Source organism: Mastigoproctus giganteus, chromosome 2, assembly GCF_048544385.1.
Source record: "Mastigoproctus giganteus isolate SK-2022 chromosome 2, ASM4854438v1, whole genome shotgun sequence".
NCBI lineage: Eukaryota > Metazoa > Arthropoda > Arachnida > Uropygi > Thelyphonidae > Mastigoproctus > Mastigoproctus giganteus.
This window is the reverse complement of record NC_143576.1, coordinates 71,098,988-71,121,055: the sequence shown is the minus strand read 5'-3', so window position 1 is coordinate 71,121,055 and position 22,068 is coordinate 71,098,988. Positions and strand designations below refer to the sequence as shown.

At 36.5% G+C, this 22,068-nt stretch overlaps 2 protein-coding genes across 2 annotated transcripts in view; both read right to left on the bottom strand.

Moving 5' to 3' along the window:
- The window catches only part of LOC150089334 (uncharacterized), a 121,906-nt gene extending 102,261 nt beyond the window's left edge, over window positions 1-19,645 (bottom strand). Inside the window, exons 1-2 of the mRNA XM_090389952.1 lie at window positions 19,458-19,645; window positions 15,852-15,921 (exon numbers count right to left, since the gene is read on the bottom strand). Of these exons, the coding sequence (XP_090246078.1) occupies window positions 15,852-15,921; window positions 19,458-19,645 (258 nt within the window). The remainder of the gene's footprint in view (window positions 1-15,851; window positions 15,922-19,457) is intronic.
- Window positions 19,646-19,746: 101 nt separating this feature from the next.
- The window catches only part of dgt6 (dim gamma-tubulin 6), an 80,566-nt gene continuing 78,244 nt past the window's right edge, over window positions 19,747-22,068 (bottom strand). Inside the window, exon 6 of the mRNA XM_090389951.1 lies at window positions 19,747-19,894. Within this exon, the coding sequence (XP_090246077.1) occupies window positions 19,747-19,894 (148 nt within the window). The remainder of the gene's footprint in view (window positions 19,895-22,068) is intronic.

Below are 22,068 nucleotides of genomic sequence, written 5' to 3'. Positions count from 1 at the left end.
TGATATATGCTGATAGCTCAAAAACTGTTGCTGCAATGGGTGCTGCTATTGCCTTCCCTTCCCTATGTTATTTCTATATCTCTTCCAATTGAATGGGGGTAGTTAAATGGCAAACTATGATCAAGTTAGCCCAAGACAATATCAACATTCAGCTGAACTTGGAACATAATAAATACAGATTTCATATGTGCAATCTTGGAATTAGAGAATAAATTCACTTTTTTACGTCCAGTAAAAAATCAAATGCAGTCCTCTGAAAAATTTAAATGACAATCATTTTGTCAGGTTTTACTGGGCCCATGGGAATGCTGGTATTACAGGTAATGAGTAAGCTGATCAAACAGCTACACAACCAGTTGAAACAGCACTTGCATCTTTTGCAAGTGCTGTTTTTTACATAGATTTTCTGATGCACATTCAATGAAGCTGTATAATCCAATGGTACAGATTTGGAAGATGTAAGTAAAACTCTTACAAATAAAATAAGAACCACAACTGTGGAAATCAAACTTTCAGCAAAATAGACAGGAGGTAGTAGTGATACAAATAAGAACAGGGCACACTCACCTAACCCATCTATTTCTGTTTGTGGGAAAGATCTACCTCTGTGCATGCACTGTTCATCCCAACTTACAGCCAAGCACATTCTTTTGGAATGTGCACATTTTTTGCATATTAGAAGCACTAACTTCCATTTTCTTGTACAACTCAAGATCCCTTATTACTTTCACACATCATAAGAAATAATAAAAAATCTGAATGAAATCTTTACCTGTCTTAAAATAGAACTACCATCTTCTCTGATGCTAAATAAATTAACTTCCTAGACTGCCTTCCAATAGTGAAATAAGCACAATTTTGCCTAAGTGGCTCTAAACATCTAAACCACCACGCATCTTAATTGCAATTCCAGAAACATTTTTCTAATTTCTACCATTTCCCAAGCATGGCAGAGTATAGAATGCACAGCAGCAAGAAAGGCACAGAATAAGGATGGCGAGATATTCCAATCATTAATAGTAGTCACAGGCAGAGGTGAAAGTGATTCTTGCAAGACTTCTATCAGAATGAGAAGTGGCCTGGAGTGGGGTGCTGGGGTGGGGTTTCAGGGACTGGTAGGAATCATCATGAAAAAAATAAATAAATGGGCAGTGTTAGGGTAACTAAGAATAAGAAGAGGTGCATGTATACTTGCATGTACACCAAAGCTAAAAGTATAGTAAATAAATTTTATGAACTTGAAGTGCTGGTCAAGACATCAAATGCAGATACTGTTGGGATATCAAAGACATGGTGTCACACAGATAAGCAGTGCAGAATTGGAATTTGGGGGGTGCAATGTGCACAGAAAGAATATACAGGATAGGAAGGGATATGCTGTTAATTAAGAAAAACAAAATCTAAGGAAGTGCATCCAGATGGACAGTGCAATGTTGAGTCAGTTTGGTGCTATATAACTGGGAAAGCAAAAATAAGAGTAGTAGTGTGTTATAGGTCTAATGAGTACAATGAACAAATATACAGATAAATGTATAGAGTGGGCCAGTAAATTAGATTGTCTGATAAAGGGGGATTTTAACTTCCCAGATATTGACTGGAACTTGTGGGTAGGTCACTCGCACACTAGCAAGACTTTTGTGGATTTATTGGATGACTGTTTTCTGCAGCAGCACTTTCAAAAGGCAACCAGAGAGTATAATACACTTGATCTGATTATCAGCAGTGATTATTCATGTATAAAGAATTTGCAGATTTTTTTTTTTTTTTTTTTTGTTAGTTATTGGCTTTGTGGCCATAATGCACCTCCCAAGGTTTTTGCACTGCTGTGATCCAAGCCCAATGCAGGATTCGAGCCCACGACCTTTGGAATTTGCAGATAAATTAACCACTAAGTAGCAGTAATCACAGTGTACTGATGTGGAATTTACTTAAAGATATAATTACAATCAGGGGTAAAGGGAGGGATTTTTGCTTCTGTAAAGGTGATTACAATGGTCTCAGACAGTTTTTCAATTCTGTACAGTGAGACCAACTAATGATGTCACCAACAGCAAATTCTAAGTGGGAAGCATTCAAGGAATTAATTGTGGAAACTACTAGGCTTTTTGTTCCAACTTAAGAAATACCGTTCAAGGTTTAGGCCTAAATGGTTGTCAGATGAACTAATGAGACTTGTGGCAGAGAAGAAAAATGCATGGGATCACAAATTATCAGATGGCACAAAAGCCTATGGCAGATATAAGCTAATCTGTAATCAAGTCACAAAGGAGGTTAGGCAAGTGAAGACAGATTACAAGAAATCTTTGGCAAAGGATGCTAAGAAAAACAGCAAGGACTTCTTTACTTATATAAACTCTAGAAGGAAGGGGATGAATCATATTGGTCCACTTGATATCGTTGGTTCGACTGTTGATAATCCTGCTCAGATAGATGATAATGTGAATGAGTATTTTGCATCTACATACACACATGAGGAGTTAAGGGAGGAAAATGCCAAAAATTTATTAAACTGTAATAGGGTGCTTAATGATTTTGTAATAACTGAGATCAAAGTGGAGGAGAAATTGTTGAAGTTAAACATAAGAAAGGCACCAGGGATGGATGAGATCTATCCAGTTATATTAATGGAGGCAGTAAAGGAAGTAAGCAAACCCTTAGCCATAATTCTGAGAGCATCCTTGAACTCTGGGGGGGGGGGGTAGTCCCTGTGGACTGGAGATGTGCAAATGTATCCACAATTCACAAATGGTGATCTAAGGGTGACACGGGTAATTACAAACCAGTTTGTTTAACTTCTGTTCCAGGAAAAATAATGGAGTCACTGGTTAAAGATGCATTGCAGTATATAATTCAGACACAGCATGGTTTTGTTAAGGAAAAGTCTTGTCTGATAAATTTGATTGGATACTATGATGTGGTTAAAAAAGATCTGGATGCAAAAAATAATTTTAATATCATATACTTGGATTTCAGGAAAGCTTTTGACACTGTTGTGCATGGAAGAACAGTACAAATGGAGCAGTATGGTATTAAGGATAAGTTGCTACAATGGATAAAAGGGTGGTTGAGTGGGAGAAGACAGAGTGGTAGTCGATGGACGCTGCTCTTCGTGGACTAATGTTTTTAGTGGAGTCCCCCAGGGTTCAGTGTTGGGCCCACTGTTGTTTTGTATATTTGTCAATGATACTGATGACTGTATAGCAGGCTTAATGTTGAAGTTTGCAGATGATACAAAGGTTGGAAAGTTGTTAATGTCAGTGTGCTATTGCAACAGGATCTAGAAAATTTGGCCAGATGGGCTGAAAAGTGGAAACTGAAGTTTGACATTGACAAATGCAAAGTACTGCATATTAGTAGAAGTAACCCCACAGAAACATACCAACTTTTTCGTACTGTACTTAGGGTTCTAGAAAATGAAAAAGATCTGGGAGTAACTGTGCAGTCAGATAAGAAGTTTTCTGAGCAATGCAGACGAACAGGCAGAGAGACAATGGAGAGCCGGTCATGGGGTATTGTCAATGACATACAGGAATTTTTCTAGTAGGGAAAAGGATGTTGTTGTTGTTGGTTTTTAGGAGCATTAGCAACTAAAGTCATATTGCTCTGTGAATATGCGGTGGTCATTCCGTGACCTTTCCACATCCTTCGTATTTGGTGGTTATGGACTTGAACCCTGGTCTAATCAAGAAGCGTGTGCTACACACTGCTGCTCCTGCCCATGGAGGCGACAGGGAAAAGGAGGTGATTATCACTTGGTATAAGGCAATGGTTAGGCCATGCCTTGAGTACCGGGTACAGATCTGGAGGCCTCATTTTAGGAAGGATGAGGAGTTGCTTGAGCATGTAAGAGAAGGGCAACAAGATTGATGAGGGGACCGAAGGGGTTCTCTTACCAAGAAAGGCTTAAGTTCTGCAAATTGCAGCGGCTAGAGGCACCTCTGTAGCCAGGTGGGCAGGAGCAGCAGTGCGTAGCACATGCTTCTTGATTAGACCAGGGTTCGAGCCTGTGCCCACCAAATATGGAAAGATCAGGGAATGTCCCCAGATCATATCCCAGGAGCAATATGGCCTTAGTTGCTAATGCTCCTAAAAACCAAATAACAAACAAACAGCAGCAGCTAAAGACTAAGCACCTGCGAGGTGATCTGATTGAGGTGTTTAGGCCTTGAATGGGTTGAGCATGCTAAATTTTGATGGGATTCTTCCGCTTGTTCAGATTACGAACCTGAGGGGGCATAGATTCAAATTGAGAAAATACAGTTGTAGAATAGATGTGTGGAGATTTGCCTTTAGCCAGCGGGTGGTTAATTGCTGGAACAAACTTCCATCTGCCGTGGAAGTTGATAGCTTAAATAAATTCAACGAGGAACTGGACAAACTTTTAAAGAGAATAGATGTGTGACATTGTGTTTTTTTTTTGGCTAATGCTACATAAGCTCATACACTCTCTTGCATCACATACCTCCATTACTGCCCTCACCACCAAATACGGAATATGCGGAAAGGTCAGGGAATGACCACCGCACCGGAGCAATATGGCCTTAGTTGCTAATGCTCCTAAAAAACCAAATAACAACAACCTCCATTACTACTACTACTACTATACTATTCTGCTACAGTCAGTCTACTAACCTTTAAATTTGCACATGCCAAAGCATGTCATATTCAATGTCAGAGCCAAAAAGAATCATGGATCCAGTTTACTTTATTGCTTATCTGACCAGTCCTAGTTCTAAATGGTGGACTCTGAATGATATGAGGTCCATATTTAATTCAACTGAAAACATCTATCCAAGATGCTTCCCTGAATGCAAGCATTTCAGACAAGCACCTGGGGTCGGCGTTTTATTTTAATATATATATATGTGTGTGTGGAAAAATCATATGACACAACCTGGAGAGTTGGTATTTTAAAAGATCTTAAAACTTCCTTAGAAGCCATCTTATTTTCACTGACTAACTTGGTGCATTTGACAAGAGGGAGTTTCTAAAGGGTCATTTTAAGTGTTATGCTTTTTGCCATCAAATTGAAAGTCATTATAGAACAACTTCCTCCAACCATAAACAGTGCCCTCTGTTGATAATTTCTGTATTTATCTGTTATGCAACATGGTCTCTAAATAATATTTGAAAAAAAAAAAAAAAAAAAAATTCAAATATTTAGATGTTTTCATCCTACACACATTTTTCACCCCTTGAAGGAACTATCAACGTCCTTAAATAGTTTGTTTTTGCCAATGTGGTTTTTTTGACTCCTGTTCCTGTCCTATTGTTAGTTTCGATCATATTAAGTTCGTTTCTATAACTGTTTCATCCATATTTCCTTTAGTTTTCATTATCCATTTCACTCTCCACATTATACTTAATTTTTCTTCAGTTTTTATTAGCCTTTGCATACATCTACTATGTGCTACTTACAACTATTCCCACTACATGCTGCTTGCAACTCCGGTCTCATTCCTATATTAATAGTTCTTTTTTTTTAATTTTCTTTTGCTGTCTATATATATATATATATATACTTTGTGTATATATATATATATATATATATATATATACACACACTTTGTGTATATATATATATATATATATATATATATATATATATTTTTTTTTTTTTGTTGCTGTCATGTCAACCGTAAATTACATGCCAGGTTTTAATATATCTTTAATAAGATCTAGAAAAGTTGGGCAGATGGGCTGAGAAGTGGCATCGACAAATGCAAAGTACTGCATATGGGTATCAGTAACCCCAGAGAAATGTACCAACTGTGTGGTATTACACTCAGGGTAGTGAAGAATGAAAAGACAGAGTAATCAGATATGAAGTTTTCTAAGCAGTGCAGACAGGCACTGCTCAGAAAACTCAGCTAGTAAAATTCCTGTATTATAATTGACAAGACCCCCCCCCATAAACTGCTGCCAGAGTAGGTCACAGGGGTGGTCGTGTCAATGATACACAGGAATTTTACTAGCAGAAATAAGGTGATTATCCCTTTGTATAAAGCAATGGTCAGACCACACCTTGAGGCAACAAGATTGGTGAAAGGAACAAAGGGGTGCTCTTACCAAGAAAAGATTAAGTACTGCAAATTGCAGCATCTGGAGACTAGGCACCTGTAAGGTGATCTGATTGAGGTGAAAAAGGCCTTGAATGGTTTGAGCAGGCTCAATGCTGATGGAATTCATCCCCTTGTTCAGATTATGAACTTGAGGGGGCATAAATTCAAATAAAGACAGTTGCGTAGAATACACATGCAGAAATTTGCCATTAGCCAGCAGGTAGTTGATTTCTGGAACGAGCTTACATGTGTTGTGGAAATTGATAGCTTAAATAAATTTAAGCAAGAACTGGACAAACCTTTGGAGCAAATGGATGGGTGAAATGGGAATTTTTTTTTTTTTTTTTTGCTTAGGCTGCATAAGCTTGCTTTCTTGCATCATATGCCTCTACTAATGCTAATACCCATCAAATTACTTTGGGCTACTCTAAATTTATTCCCAACCTTTTTTTCCTTAATTCTCCTTATTAATTTTACTTTATGTTATGAGGGAATGAAGCCAGCAGTGGGGAAGATGGATTGCAAATTAGTAACACATACGACATACCCGATATCCTTCCTGATGAGGTAAAACATGTGTTGAAGAAAATGAAGAATTAGAAAGCCCCGGGGGAGGATGAAGTTACTGTCTAGTTGTTAAAATTGGGAGGAAGAGACATACCACAAAAACTGGCAAGGCTCTTCACAAAGTGCATTAGAAAAGGTGTGACGCCTAAGCAGTGGAATAATGCAATCATAGTTTTGCTGCATAAGAAAGGAGATAAATCAGAAATTATAGACCAATTAGCTTGTTATCAAACATCTACAAGTTGTTCACAGTGGTCATTACTAACAGATTAGAAAGAATACTTGATGAGAATCAACCAAAAGAGCAAGCTGGCTTTACGACAGGATTCTCAACTATGGATCACCTTCACGTAATGTCACGGCTAATGTAGAAAGCAAATGAATATAAAACACCATCATGCCTGGCATTTGTGGATTATGAAAAGGCATTTGAGTCCATACAGCATAAGGCAATGTTTCAGGCACTGGAAAGACAAGGCATATAGATATCCCATATATTATGATTTTGAAGAAAATATATGAGAATGCTACTTCCTTTATTAGACTAGACAAAGACAGTACCAAATTTAATATTGAGAAAGGAGTTCCACAAGGAGACACTATCTCCAAAGTTGTTTACTGCTGCCCTTGAGGAAGCTTTCAGAAGATTAGACTGGTCGCAGAAAGGAGTCAATGTGAATGGAAAGTGCCTAAACCATTTATGATTTGCAGATGACATCGTGGTCATAAGCCACGATCCCAAAGAATTAGAGGAAAATCATAATCAGTTATGCAGAGTTAGTAAGGATTTTGGACTAAAGATGAATATGGCTAAAACAAAAGTAATGATGAACAAGTATGCCATAGAAAGGGATATAATGATTGAAGGAGCAGTAATTGAAAAGGTGGAGTTATATACTTATCTGGGACAAGTCTAAAGCTGTAATAATGATAAATGGCTGGAAGTCAAGAGAAGAATAAATTTTGGATGGGTAGCATTCAGGAAATAGTCACTTACTGAGGTAGCAATATCTCAATTTGTCTGAAACATAAAATAATGAACCAATGTATACTACCCACCATGACTTATGGAAGTGAAACTTGGGCACTCCCCAAAAGAATGGAAGAGAAACTGAGAACAACACAGCGAAGAATGGAACGAATTATATTGGGAATCAGACTGTTAATTAAGAAGAGAAACACATGTATTAGGCATCAAACTCAAGTAAAGGATCCGTAGCCAGGTGGGAAGGAGCAGCAGTGTATAGCACATGCTTCTTGATTAGACCAGGGTTTGAGCCCGTCACCACCAAATACGGAGGATGTGGAAAGGTCAGGGAATGACCACCGCATATCCCGGAGCAATATGGCCTTAGTTGCTAATGCTCCTAAAAACCAAATAACAACAACAACATCAAGTAAAGGACATTCTTATCAAAACTAAAGAACAAAATGGTCTTGGGCAGGACATATGGCTTGAAGACATGATAACAGAATGGTACCCAAGAGGAGCTAGAAGAAAACCTGGAAGACAACAACGGAGATGGACAGATGAAATTCATGAGTTTGTGGGTAGTAAATGGACGACCATTGACAAAACAGAAGGAACTGGAAATTTTCTGGAGAGGCCTTCCTCCTGCAGTGGACTGAAAATAGCTGTTGATGATGAATGGCATAATTAACAAGCTAGAAGGAAGAAATGGGACTGTGGACAAGGAAAAATAAAATAAAATAAATTACAAAGGGATATACAAAAATTACAAAGGGGTTTACAAAATAAATTACAAAAGGATATAACTGTATTCAGATGTGGGTGGGTAATTTTTAGAAAGAAGGTCAAATATAGGGATGGCAAATATGCAAAATCTGAAGACAGTTAAAAAGAAAAATTGATACATGGCCAGGCATTTCACCAGGGGACTACTCCTGACCATGTATCAGGAACTGCATTTCCAAACTTGTCCATAGTACAAGAAAAGGGAAAAAATACAAAAGTAAAACTTGTCTTAATACTATCAGACAGGGTAGTCCCTACACAGTGTAAATTAAAGTTAAAAATATAATACAAAATAATAGTGTTTGCAGTGTGATATGGGGAAAAAAAACAAACTGTAACAAGACAATTTATAGCACAAATGTAATTTGCAGGAAAAATATGATTAAAAATAAAAATAAAAAAAAATGTGAAAAAGCAAATGCTTGTTCACATTTCCTACAAATGTAATTTGCAGGAAAACTATGGTTAAAAAAAGCTATATAAAAAAAAATAAAAAAAAAAAAGTGAACTAGCAAATGGTATAGGGCAAGGTAAAAAATTCTTGAGGATGGGGAATGGCAGAAAGAGTGGTTAAATGAAGACAAAAATAGCAATGGGATGAAAGATAGGAGCATTCGTATCACCCTCGTATTATAATGATACAAACACTCCTATCTTTCATTCTATCACTATTTTCGTCTTCATTTAACCACCCTTTCCCCATCTGTTCGTATCACCCTCGTATTACGATGATACAAATGCTCCTACTATCTTTCATCCTATAGATATTTTCATCTTCATTTAACCACTCTTTCTTCCCTTCCCCATCCTCGAGAATTTTTTACCTCACCCTATACCATTTGCTTGTTCACTTTTTTTTTTTTTTTTTTTAAATATAGTTTTTTTTAACCATAGTTTTCCTGCAAATTACATTTGTACTATAAATTGTCTTGTTACTGTTTATATTTTTTCCCCATACCACACTGTAAACACTATTATATTTTTAACTTTGATTTACACTGCGTAGGGATTACCTTGTCCGATATTATTAAGATAGGGACTTTACTTTTTATTTTTCCCATTTTCTTGTACTATGGACATGTTTTGAAACGTAGTTCCAGGCATTTCATCAGGAGTAGTCCCCTGATGAAATACCTGGCCATTGTCAATTTTTCTTTTTAACTGTCTTCAGATTTTGCATATTTGCCATCCCTATATTTGACCTTCTTTCTAAAATTGGCCACCCATATCTGAATACAATTATACCCCTTTGTAATTTATTTTATTATTATATTTTTCTCCCTTTTCCACAGTCCCATTTCTTCCTTTTTGCTTATTAATTACGCCATTACTTATCTTAATTCATAATTGTACTAGGATTTTAACATTCTTTCACCTTTTTCAACCCTTTTAGTTCAGGCACTTTGTGTACTTCTCATATCCACCTTTGCAGACCCTGTATTAATGTTTCTTACTACACATTTTCACACATAGGTAGTTTCTGACTTTACGAGTTAATTCGTTCCTAGCTCGTGCTCGCAAAGTGAAAACTCGTAAATACAGAATTTATTTCCCATAGACGTAATGTTAAAAACAGGGGTTACATTCTCAACAATAAAATTTGACCATAGTAATGGTCATGGACTAAATACAGGTCAACAAAATGATAGTTTATGCTTAAACAATGATTTATTTATCCAAAGAAATGAAAACATAGCCTTTAAAATCAAGCAAATTATAATAATAAAGAAATTATTTATGTCATACAAATGTTAAAGAATGTTTATTCTTCTTCTTCATCATCGACTAAATGCATACTTGATGATCACCACTCATTGTTGGTTCAACATTGATTTTGGTTTGTTGGAAGCACAAGGACTCTTCTTCAAAAATGCTCCAAGAGTAGTTAGTTTCCAAGACAGTCTTTCTCTTTATAAATTCAACAGCAGCATACATAAGCATTTTTTAAATCTGTAGCAACTTTTCTATTGCACTTGAAATTTGAATCTTGTTACTCAAAAATCTGAATTGCTTTTTCTGTGGGTCAAAAAGCTTTGTTAAGCCCCTTGAGAATGAAGGAACAAACAGGAATTTCAGCTGTTAAATCTTCTTTCTCATTTTGTTCACATTTTGCCATTTCAAGGCGATCTTCATTTGTGAGCTCTGCATTATGTGCTTGAAGCAGATCAATAACCTCATTTGTTGAAACCTCAAGCTGGAATTAGTTAGCAATATTGAAGACCACTTCTATTTCATTTTGTATGATCTCTGCTGTAGTAGTACTGTTTTGTATATATATAATACAGTACTACTACAGCAGGAAATATTATATACAATACAGGTTTGAAATGTTATATTTATGAATGTTTTTTTTTATTTATTGCAATTAATGTTCATATTTTCGATTTTTCTTATACTTGGAAAAAACCTCTTAAAGCAAGAACTGCCTGTATATATTTCTATCTTGTGTTTAAAATGTATTATTTCATTTCTTATCTTTTATTGTTAATTATGCTTGCAATTTGTAGCTGTGCTACTTCCTCTCATCTTCCATTTTGTCTTGCCCCATTTCGCTTTTTCTTCTCAACAAATTATCTATTTATATCTCATACAATAAAACTGCATAAAAACTAAGTGACAAAAGTACTTGCACATATAATTAAATATATTAAAAAGTACAATGAAGCATTCAGAAAAATGCTACTTCCGTTATCAAAAGTGGCTTATAGTAAACATGAACCTAAAAATACCTGATGAGCATTAATCAAGAGTCAATCAAAATAATCGATTATGGCATTTTCATAATTTATTATATGCAAAGTAGGCGATTATAAAATAGACAAGAAGAAAACCAGAAAATTGAAAAAGATGACAGTGCAAGAGTTGAATTTGATGTTATCAAACCTTAAGTGCTATTACCACTCGGCCAAATAATTCATGGCAGTAGTTCTGTTCAATCACTACTGTTGCTAATAACTTTATACAGTGGGACCAACTGATGTGTTGCCAAACAGCAAATTCTAAATGGAAAGCATTCAAGGAAGTAATCCTGGAAGCTACTAGGCTTTTCATACCAACTAAGAAATACTGTCCAAGACTTTTCATACCAACTAAGAAATGCTGTTCAAGATTTAGGCTTAAATGGATGTCAGGTTGCCTTTGTGGGTGTTGTGTCTCTAACGGCCAGCTAACGGGCGAGGAGTCGAAGGCCTTGCGGTGGTCAATGTAGGCCGTGTATAGGTTGCGGTGCTTTTTGTAGGCTTTCTCCGTGGCCGCAGCGTTAATGGTCATTTGCTCCTTTCATCCTTTGCTCATCTGCTTACTCCCTTTTGCTGCTCAGCCATGATGTTCTGGCTCTCCAAGTGGTCTGATACCTTCTAATTATGCAGCTGGTCAGGATCTTGTATATTGTTGGGATACAGGTGATGTCTATCATTTTCCAGGTTTGTGGTGTCTTTGTTCTTAGCTGTCAGGTGGGCGATTCCTTGAGCCAGAGATTCCGGGATTGTGTCAGGGTACACTGCTCCACTATGTGCCTGTGTGTGTGTGTGTGTGTGTGTGTGTGCATGCATGCAGCTGAACTTGTACCAGTAATTGTGGATGTTATCTATTCCTGGGGTTTGCCAGTTGTGGGACTTCCTGATCGACTGTTGAATTTCTCGAATCTCCCATTCTGTCATCTCTTGAATGTTCTTGATTTTCTTTCAACAGAAAGGATGCAAGGAGCAATTAACCATTGATGCCGCAGTTGTGGTACAAGACTACAAGAAGTTCAGGGGCAACCTGAAAACAGCCTGCATCGATTACTGCAGGGCCTTAGACTTCGTTCCTCCTAGCTGGCTGATGGATATGCTGAAGATCTACAAAGTCAATCTGACAGTGGCAGGCTTCCTGGAGGCGGCCATGGCAGGGTGGAGCACCACCATCGGGATCGGGAGCATCGAAACCGGACCGATCCCTATCGGGAGAGGGGTCTTTCGGGGAGATGCCCTGAGCCGCGGTGGTTCTGTCTGGCACTCAATCCACTGTCCTCCATGCCCAACAACAGCAATTATATACAGGATCATCGAAAAAGGTGTCCGTGATTTCCCTTTTAATTATCTTCGGAAATATTTGATCGATTGCTGTGATCATAGTAGCAAACAGTGGATGTTAACAGTGGATAAAACTTAGTGAGTGTGGTAACTCACTAAGTTTTATCCACTCCTTCGAGGTCATAGATTGGACTTAAAAGTCTAGAGGATATGAGAAAGACAAGGACAGTGATGTCTACGAGCCACTACCTGAAGAGCCACTAACACTACCTGAAGTCGGCCGCAGAGAGATTGACAGTGGCTCGGGAGGAGGGAGGAAGGGACATGGTATACCTCTTCGTGCAACAGAAAACAGCTATAGCTGACCTGAAGGATTATTTCCAGAAAGGCATGGCTGCGCTTTACCAGGCCATAAGGAAGGTAGACAAACAGCATATTGCACTTAGGTGGTATATGACTTTCATCAACCGGTGAAATACCACCACTTTGCTTATTGGAGGCTTGAAGTGGTGAAACCCATGTTTAGTCTCTAGAGCAAAGTTTCCGGCATCCCCCTCTCCCCATGCTTCTCCTTCAACCCATGCATGGTACTAAGTACTATAGGTTTTGATACCTTTCGTGTTTGGGGTTTTCATAAAAAAAAAAAAAAAAAAAAAAATGAACTAACGAGACTCGTGGTGGAGAAGAAAAATGCATGGGATGCATATAAATTATCAGGAGACACAGATGACTATGGTAGATGTAAAATAGTCTGTAATCAAGTCACAAAGGAATTAGGCAATCAAAGGCAGATTACGAGAAATCTTTGGCAAAGGATGCAGAGAAAAACAGTAAAGACTTCTTAACTTACAAACTCTAGAATGAAGGGGATGAATCAGATTGGTCCATTTGATATCGAAGGTTCGATTGTTGATGATCCTGTTCAGACGTAAACAAACTGAATAAGTATTTTGCATCTACATTTACACATGTGGAGTTATTAAGAGAGAATTCCAGAAGTTTATCAAACTGTAATGGGGAGCTAAAGGATTTTGTAATAATTGAGAGCACAGTGGAGGAGAAATTGTTGAAGTTAAAAATAAGAAAGGCACCTGGGGTGAATGGGATATGCAAAATACTTATGAGTAATTACAGACCTGTTAGTTTAACTGTTCTGGGGAAAATAATCAAGTCACTGGTTAAAGAAGCACTGGAGGATCATCTAGATAAGACTGCAGTTATAGTTCAGACACAGCATGGGTTTGTTAAGGTGAGGTCTTTACTGACCAATGTGATTGGATACTATGTGGTCACAAAGGAACTGGATGAAAAAAATAATTTTGATATCATATACTTTGATTTTAGGAAAGCTTTTGATACCGTTGCACATGGAAGGCTACAAGTTAGAGCAGTATAGCATTAAGAGCAAGTTGCTGCTATGGATAAAGGGATCGTTGACTGGGAGAAGACAGAGTGGTAATCAATGAACACCGCTCTTAGTATACTAATGTTATTAGGTTAAACCTAGGGTTTAACCTAATAACATTAGGTTATTAGGTGTCTCCTAGGGTTCCAGTGTTGGGCCCATTGTTGTTTTCTGTATTTATCAATGATATTGATAGAGGTATATCAGGATTAATAAAAAGTTTGCAGATGATACAGAGGTTGGTATGGTTGTTAATGACAGCAAGGATGGTATGCTACTGCAACAGGATCTAGAAAAGTTGAGCAGATGGGCTGAGAGGTGGCAACTGAAGTTTAACATGGAAAAATGCAAAGTGCTCTATATAGGTAGCAGTAACATACCAACTGTACAGTATTATACTCAGGGGGTAGTGGAGAATGAAAGAGGCCTAGGGGTAACTGTGCAGTTGAATATGAAGTTTTCTGAGCAGTGCAGACAAGCTGCAAGAGTAACTTATGGGGGTCTTGTCAATGATATATAGGAATTCTGCTAACCGGGATAATGAGGTGATTATTTCCTTGTATAAGGGGATAATCACCTCATTATCCTCAGTTAGCCACCTCAGTGGTCAGGCCACACCTTGAGGCCTCATTTCAGGAAAGATATAGAGCTGCTGGAATGAGTACAGAGAAGGGCAACAAGATTAGTGAGCAGAACAAAGGGTTGCTGTTACCACAAAGGCTTAAATTCTGTAAATTGTAATGTCTGGAGACTAGGCACCTGTGAGGTGATCTGATTGAGGTGTATAAGGCCTTGAATGGTTTCAGCAAGCTCAACGCTGATGGGATTCTTCCTCTTGCTCAAATTCTGCACCTGAGTGGGCATAAATTCAAATTGAGGAAAGACAGTTGTAGAATAGATGTTCAGAAATTTGCCTTTAGCCAGCGGGTGGTTGATTTCGGGAATGAACTTCCATCTGTCATTGTGGAAGTTAACAGTTTAAATAAATTCTGGGCTGAACTAGAATGAACTTTGAATAAATGGATGGGTAAATGGGAAGGTTTTTTTTTTTCTCTGAGTGATGCTCTATAAGCTTGCTTTCTTGCATTACTAATGCTAATATCAGAATCAACTGATCTGTATATAATCGATTATTTTGAGTATTGAAATAGTTGAATATTAATCAATTGATTATACCCATCACTAGTAAATACTGAAAGAAAGCTGGTATGGAACCATAAATTAACATGTTTGTTGCTCTGCCACCTACATTTGAGGCTTGTTCAATGTGCTGTAATTTTCAGAGTGTTGAGAAATAACAATATTCCAAACTCCCCAACATTCTGAGAATTCATAAATGATGGTAAAAAGTAAAATCTAGACTTGATAGCGAAAGGTTATGAATTCTAGATTCTAAGAAACTTACTTTTGGGCTGAGCACTGTAAATCAGAACAAAGCTCAATTTTATCAAAAGTTTATTCTACGTACAAACTGCACAAGCAAAGAAATAATATGTATAATTTATAAACAAAAATGAATAATCAATGCTAATAGCCCATAGTTCAATCAGCATGCTAAGAGAATCAAGTAGTTTATTTCTCATGCCTTTACTTTTATGCCACTTGTATATTGACTGCTTACAGCATTCAGGTCAATTGTTGAATTATGTGTGTGTGTATGTGTTGAATTATATATGTGCTTATGTGTCAATGCAGCAAACACGGTAAAGAATGATAAAAATTTGTTCTGCTCCAGCAAAGCTTTCTGTATTTTATGTCTGTGTTGTGCTGTATTCTTTAAAATAAAGAAAACAGAATGTTTTCTGTTTTCTTTATTTTAAAGAATTTTAAAGATGAAAAAGAATACAGAAAATGGACAAAGAATTTTCACTTTGTAAGTCGCCCAATTCTGGCTTTGTGACTAATTCTTAGAATACTGATAAAGAACACATATATCCTGGTCCAGTAAGACAGATAAAGAAGACATACAAAGGAAGCATTTGCCACAAAATGTCAGTTCTACAATTTACTTGATTATAAACTAAAGTGTGACAGTAAGTTCAACTTACTCTTTGAAGTTGTTCTCCAAATATCTCATGAATCAGTTTAATAGATGGCATTTGGAAATCTTCACCAATACTACAAAAGAAAAAAAAAAAAAAAAAAAAATATATATATATATATATGGAGGAAAATTAAGAGAAAATTTTACACAGTAAAATATAACTGGATATCTTTTGGTTTTCTAATATAAGAAAACAGTCACCAACCTTTTGCCTAAGAGGAATAGCAAAGAAAAGAATAAATAAAATTAAGAGGTCAGTTAAATTGTGCAATAAGAATTGCTCTTTTTAATATTAACTAGCTCAATAATACAGGTTTGGAAATCACTTATTCCTGTGGTTGTCACTTCATGAACGAAAGGATAATTTTGTGGGAACTGTCAGTTCTGCAGAGAGAATTGTGGCCCCACTAAATAGTAGAGCCACAAATTATGCTTAGATCAGTGCTATTCAACCTTTTCTTAAAGTGGGAATACTCATATACCCCAAGTGAAAAGCGTTGTTTAAAATAACTTAAACACAAAGAGATAAGAGTACACATTATGATTTATTTCCAATTATATGCACTTAATTTCAAAATGTATTGGCAATGCAAGTGAATTAGAAATTAATTAGTAAATTCTTGAGTAAATTCCAAGCCTACCTGTTGCAAATTCACATAAAAATTCTCCATAGTAGTAACACGCACGCACGCACACTAGTAGCAAATTTGAAACTCATCTTAAGTTTCAATGATGTGAGCTATCAAAACAGCTGAAAACTTTAACATCAACTGTTGTTTCTATCTATTGAAGTCTTCAGCTTGTAAAAAATGTTACTAAATGTGCAGTTTGGACATGTTTTGTAATGAAGTTGTTGTTATTTGGTTTTTAGGAGCATTAGCAACTACGGCCATATTGTTCCGAGGATATGCGGTGGTCATTCTCTAACCTTTCCACATCCTCCGTATTTGGTGGACACGTTGTACGGAGGCACCTTGTAATGAAGTGCACCATAGAAAACACTGTTATGAAATACAAGCTTTCATGTGCAACTGTGTTAAAAAAAAAAAAATGTAAACTGTGTCATTTATAATTTTGAATCAGTTAATTAAAAACTAGAGAAGATTAAATGGCCTTTCCTCTCACCCTCCTCAAGAGAGAGAGAGAGGGGGGCTGACTTCAACTCCAAAATGAATCTTAGCCAACCAAGTGTGGACTGATCAAATTAATTAAGCACTGGCCCTGAGTGCCAAACAGTAATTCTCTACTGTACAAATTTATTATAAATAACTTTCATTTTTCTGAGTTTCAGAAAGTCTTTCAATTCAACTTATCTGTAATACTTGGCATTTAAAGTCTTTATTAACTAATACCAAAAGGAAAATTTGCCTGTCACACTAACTTACTATTAACCTTTCTTATCACCACTGATGTGTTCATTCTTTATCACCACTTTCTTTATCATCACTCATGTGGTGGGGCTGGAAATCTGGGTTTCTGGAAAGGCTAATTCTCCAGGGCAAAAAAGGAGCAATAAACCATAAGCAACAGTAATCCCGCTGGGTTACCAGATAGAGCCAAGACAAAAGGATACATGACTGAACATCAACTCCTTTCTACTGCACATAGACCACTTGCAAATAAAGTTCTGTTGACTCCGGTGAATGATTAAACAACAACTAATGCACGTCCATGACCAGGCTTGTTGGGTGCAGATATATTAAGATGTGTTTATCCGGTCATACTCTATGGTGCCGAAGTCTGGACTTCAACTGCTATGACCCATCTTAGACGGATTTCCGTGGGGGAATTCTGGCTACTGAAGTGGGCCGTATGGAAATTTCGGCCTTCCCCTACACCAAGGACCACCCAGATGGCAGCAGCTCTCAACATGAGACGTCTTCCTGCCATCAAAATGATGGCAATTCTTACCAACCCTCATTTTTACCAAACAATTACAGCTTAACACATCTCTTGAAGTAGTAGCAATCAGACTTACCATAGCTATACACCTAACTCCATACTCCTGATCATAGGATACTGCCTATACTCCTACGATAACATGTGCTGTGAAACGTGATTCTGCAATTATTTAAGGATGTACCATGACACATTAAGTCATACTGTTGATAAAGGAGGTGGTCCCCTCTGAAAGCTACATTGTTTTTTTTTATCATTTTTAATTCTGCATAGTGTAATTTCTATATTTTTAATTTTATCTACAAGTCAGAAGGTCACTTCGCTCCCTTCTGCCTTGTGTCACACAAACCTGAACTATACGTTTTTTAGTGGGGGAACCCCCCCCCCCACACTCCATTGATTTTTTTTTTAGTATTAATAATGGCCACATGGCAAGAAAACCTATGGCTTATGCTGCACCAGCCAAAAAAAAAAATAATAATAATCATAATAACAAAAAATACATAAAATAAAATAATAAGAATAAAAACAAATTAATCATAAGAAAATTTTAAAAATAATAATTAATAAGAGAAAAGAAAATGGACAACCTACGCATTTCCCTCCGCCCTTAGGTAATTATCCAGTTGACCTTTGAATTTCCCCAGACTCTCACAGCCTCTACCACCCATGTAGGTAACTTATTCCAGTAATTTATAACCTGCTGGCTAAAATAAAAACTCCTGCAATCCAACGTAAACAACTCCCCTGTAACTCGAAATTATGGGCCCTAGTTCTAGAATCATTTATAACAGTGAAAATTTCATCCTTATTCATTTTGCTTATGCCTCTCAGAGCCTTAACACCTCAATTCAATCAAGTCTCCTCTAAGGGGCCTAGTTTCCAAGTGCTGCAACCCACATATTCAAAGTCTTTCCTCATATAGACACCCTTTTGCTCATCAGAATCTGACACAGAAGTAGGCTTCTCATCATCAAAATATTCCTCTTCTTCTTCTTCCTCATCACTAGGCAAGTTAACAGTCTTTGGATCCTTTCAAGTAGAACAATGTGTTTCTTCAGGTACGGTCTCCATACTTGAACACAGTATTCCAAATGTGGTCTAACAATAGCCTTATATAATGGGATTATGACATCCGTATCTCTACTAGTGATTGTTCGATAAATCATCAATAGGACACCATGGGCCCTCCTTGCAACCACTCTACAATGCTCGGAGAATTTCATATCTGACTGCATCATAATATCAAAGTTCCTTTCCTCCACTACTAGCTTTAGTTCAACTCTGCCAAGTGTATAAGTTACTCTGGGGTTACTGTTCCCCAGGTGCAATACCTTACACTGTGCTGGATTAAAGCATAGCTGCCATTTTTCTGACCATCTCTGAAGTCTATCTAGGTCGTTCTGAAGAGGCTCTGCTTGGCAGCTTTAACATGAAATATTTTTTATATATATGAGACTTATCTACAGCTAACATGAAAAACAAATAAGGTTCTTTACATAAGTTACAGAGTGTTTTCAAAATAACAAAACAAGATTCGAATAAAAAATCAGTCAGGATCTTCTGAATTAAAGTCCAACTTCATCCAACTGCAGGATATGAAGAGCATCGTATTCTATATTATCATCCACAGTGCTGTAATCAAAATCTTGATCTTTTCCCCTCAAAAACTGTTCATACATAGCTTTGATGAATTCATTCCAAAGCAAACTTTTTCTCAGAATCTGACACAGAAGTAGGCTTCACATCAACGAAATATTTCTCTTCTTCCTGCTTCCTATGATTATCTTCATCTTCACTCTCCTGAAATACATCTTCCTCTTCTTCTGCCTGCTTTTGTAACAAGTATTCAGTTTCTGTATAATCCAGACAGGATAATAAAAATGTTGTAAACGTCATATTTTCATCAGTCTTCTCCACTTCGAGTCATTTGCATTCTGTCATATACTTTCCTACCATTTGTTTAAATAAATGAGTTGCATCTTCTCATTTCTGCATCACTAAAATATTTCCCTGAAATCATGAGGCACTTCTGGAATTAATTTCTGAAGTGCCTCATATCTTCTGTTTTTCACTTTTGTTGCAAATTTTCTGTTGTCAAAAGATTTGGAAATTTCTTCCAAATAAAAGTTAACTTCATAATTGCTGCTAAACGGGTAAAAATAAGCCATATCTTCTTTTGTTATATATTTACCATAGCATTGCAAAAATAATGGTACATTGCTTTCTAGTATTTCTCCTGCAATTTTTCACTTTTTTGTAAAGGTCAGATCCACTTTCCCGATCTGCTGACTTTTAAAATAAGCATTACTCTGGGCAACTTGGTCAAGTATAAGACATTTTATGAACACGTTTTTGAGGAGTGAAGTATCATTGGTAATTTCCATAGGAAGATCAGGTGAACTGGAGAGGCTTGTGGGATTACATGAAATTTCTATGGTGCAGTCCATCATTATGAAGAGAATAAGTTTTCCATTAATACAAAGATTTTTAGCTGCCTTCAATTGCCCATGCGAAAAACATGATGTTAAGTCAACATCAATCTTGGATGAAGTTTATTGTCATACTAAAGGCAAATTTCACGGGAAACTGTGTTCATTGAAAAATGAAGTTATATTCCCCTTCATTTGAATATATACAATCCAGCTCTGTCACTTATGACGTGTTCACAAACCAAACATTTCTTCCTTATTTCCACTACACGTAGTCTCGTGATATAAAAGTAGTTTTTCATTTTTTGTATCTTTCCTTTCTTAATTGTGAAGCGTTTAACTTATTATTTTCATATTTTTCAATAATCGCTTTGTTTTCTTTAATATCAGGATTTTAAAGTGCTGCTTCATAATCAAGATCTTTCCTTTTCTTCTCAGCTTTTCTGATACAATCTTTCTCTTTTCTATTACTGCCATTATTAACAACATTGCTAATAGCTGAAGAAACTGTGGAAAAAAATTTAATCATTGCCTTGAGACATGTAGAACTCTAAAAATTAAAAGCACTATAAATATTCTTTTATATATAGAGAAAAATTTAAAGACTGTAAAAAAATTAAGAGTTCGTAAAAGCATCTTTGAGACAGACCTGTCAATCACTTTGTTGTAGTATGACACAATAGCAGTTAGCCCCACTTTGCGGAGAGCAAAACGTGTGCACGTGAAGAAAGCAAAATATTCTTTTATATATAGATTATTTTATTGCTTTTATTGTACAATCAGTGTATTTTATTTTATCATTTTATTTTTACAAAATTTTATCCATTCTTATATTATTATTATTTTAATAAAATTTCAGTTATACAGTTGGTGTGGTCTGACTCAACACTGCATTGCAGTTATTATGAGTCAGAACTTTCCCAACCCAAGAGGACTATTTTAAAGATATACACAACTCTGTTATCTATCTATACATATCGGCTAAACTATGGATGTGCAATAATTACAGTCTAATATCACAATTAATCTCACTATACTTGCTCCTAAGAGACCTTTGTCATCACATACTACCATGGGCAACAACTACAGAGAGGCAGGGGAAAACATATTCAGTAACTTATAGACGACAATAATCTTCCTCTTTAATGATGAAGCACCTACATGCTTCCAACTCCCATTTGATACCCATAATGCAATTGACTATCCATGTATTCTCCAAGTTTGTTTCCTTTGCTCAACCAGAATGCATCCACTCCATCTTCTCCACAGCAACCACTTTCCAATTATAATGTTACCAGGCAAAATTCCTAATTTTTCTAATAGAAATCCAGAAAGTGAAAACTTCTGAAGTTTTGACAAAATAATGGACAAAAATAAGGTTAAAAATAAATTGCTAGAGCTGCTAACAGGTCCATACCAAAAACATCTGCAAAAAATACTACTGATATACCTAAAAACTTAGTGAACAAATTAGAACCCAAAACCACCTCTGCCACAACCCACCTACAGCCAACTTCATTCATTACAAACAAGCATGAGAAGGGGCATCAAGATTTTGGACAAAATGATTAACCAAGACACGGTATCCAGAAGATTGAAACTTCCTACAGGCAGTCCCAGAATGGCATCAAATGAAACAGAACCACAATAGATATCGTGTGTAAGAGTCAATGAGAAATGTTTTTGCTTGATCAGAACTAGTTAACAGGTGTTTTGACATCAACAAAGCCTGCGATATTACCTGGAAGCTTGAAATTCTTAATTTCACCATCACAGATCACGTGTCCATCTTTCAAAGTATACTTTAAAATAGCATTATGCAATGTTCTTTTTTTTTTTTTTTTTTTTTTTTTTTTACAGGAGAAAAGTGTCCCTCAGGGATCAAGTACA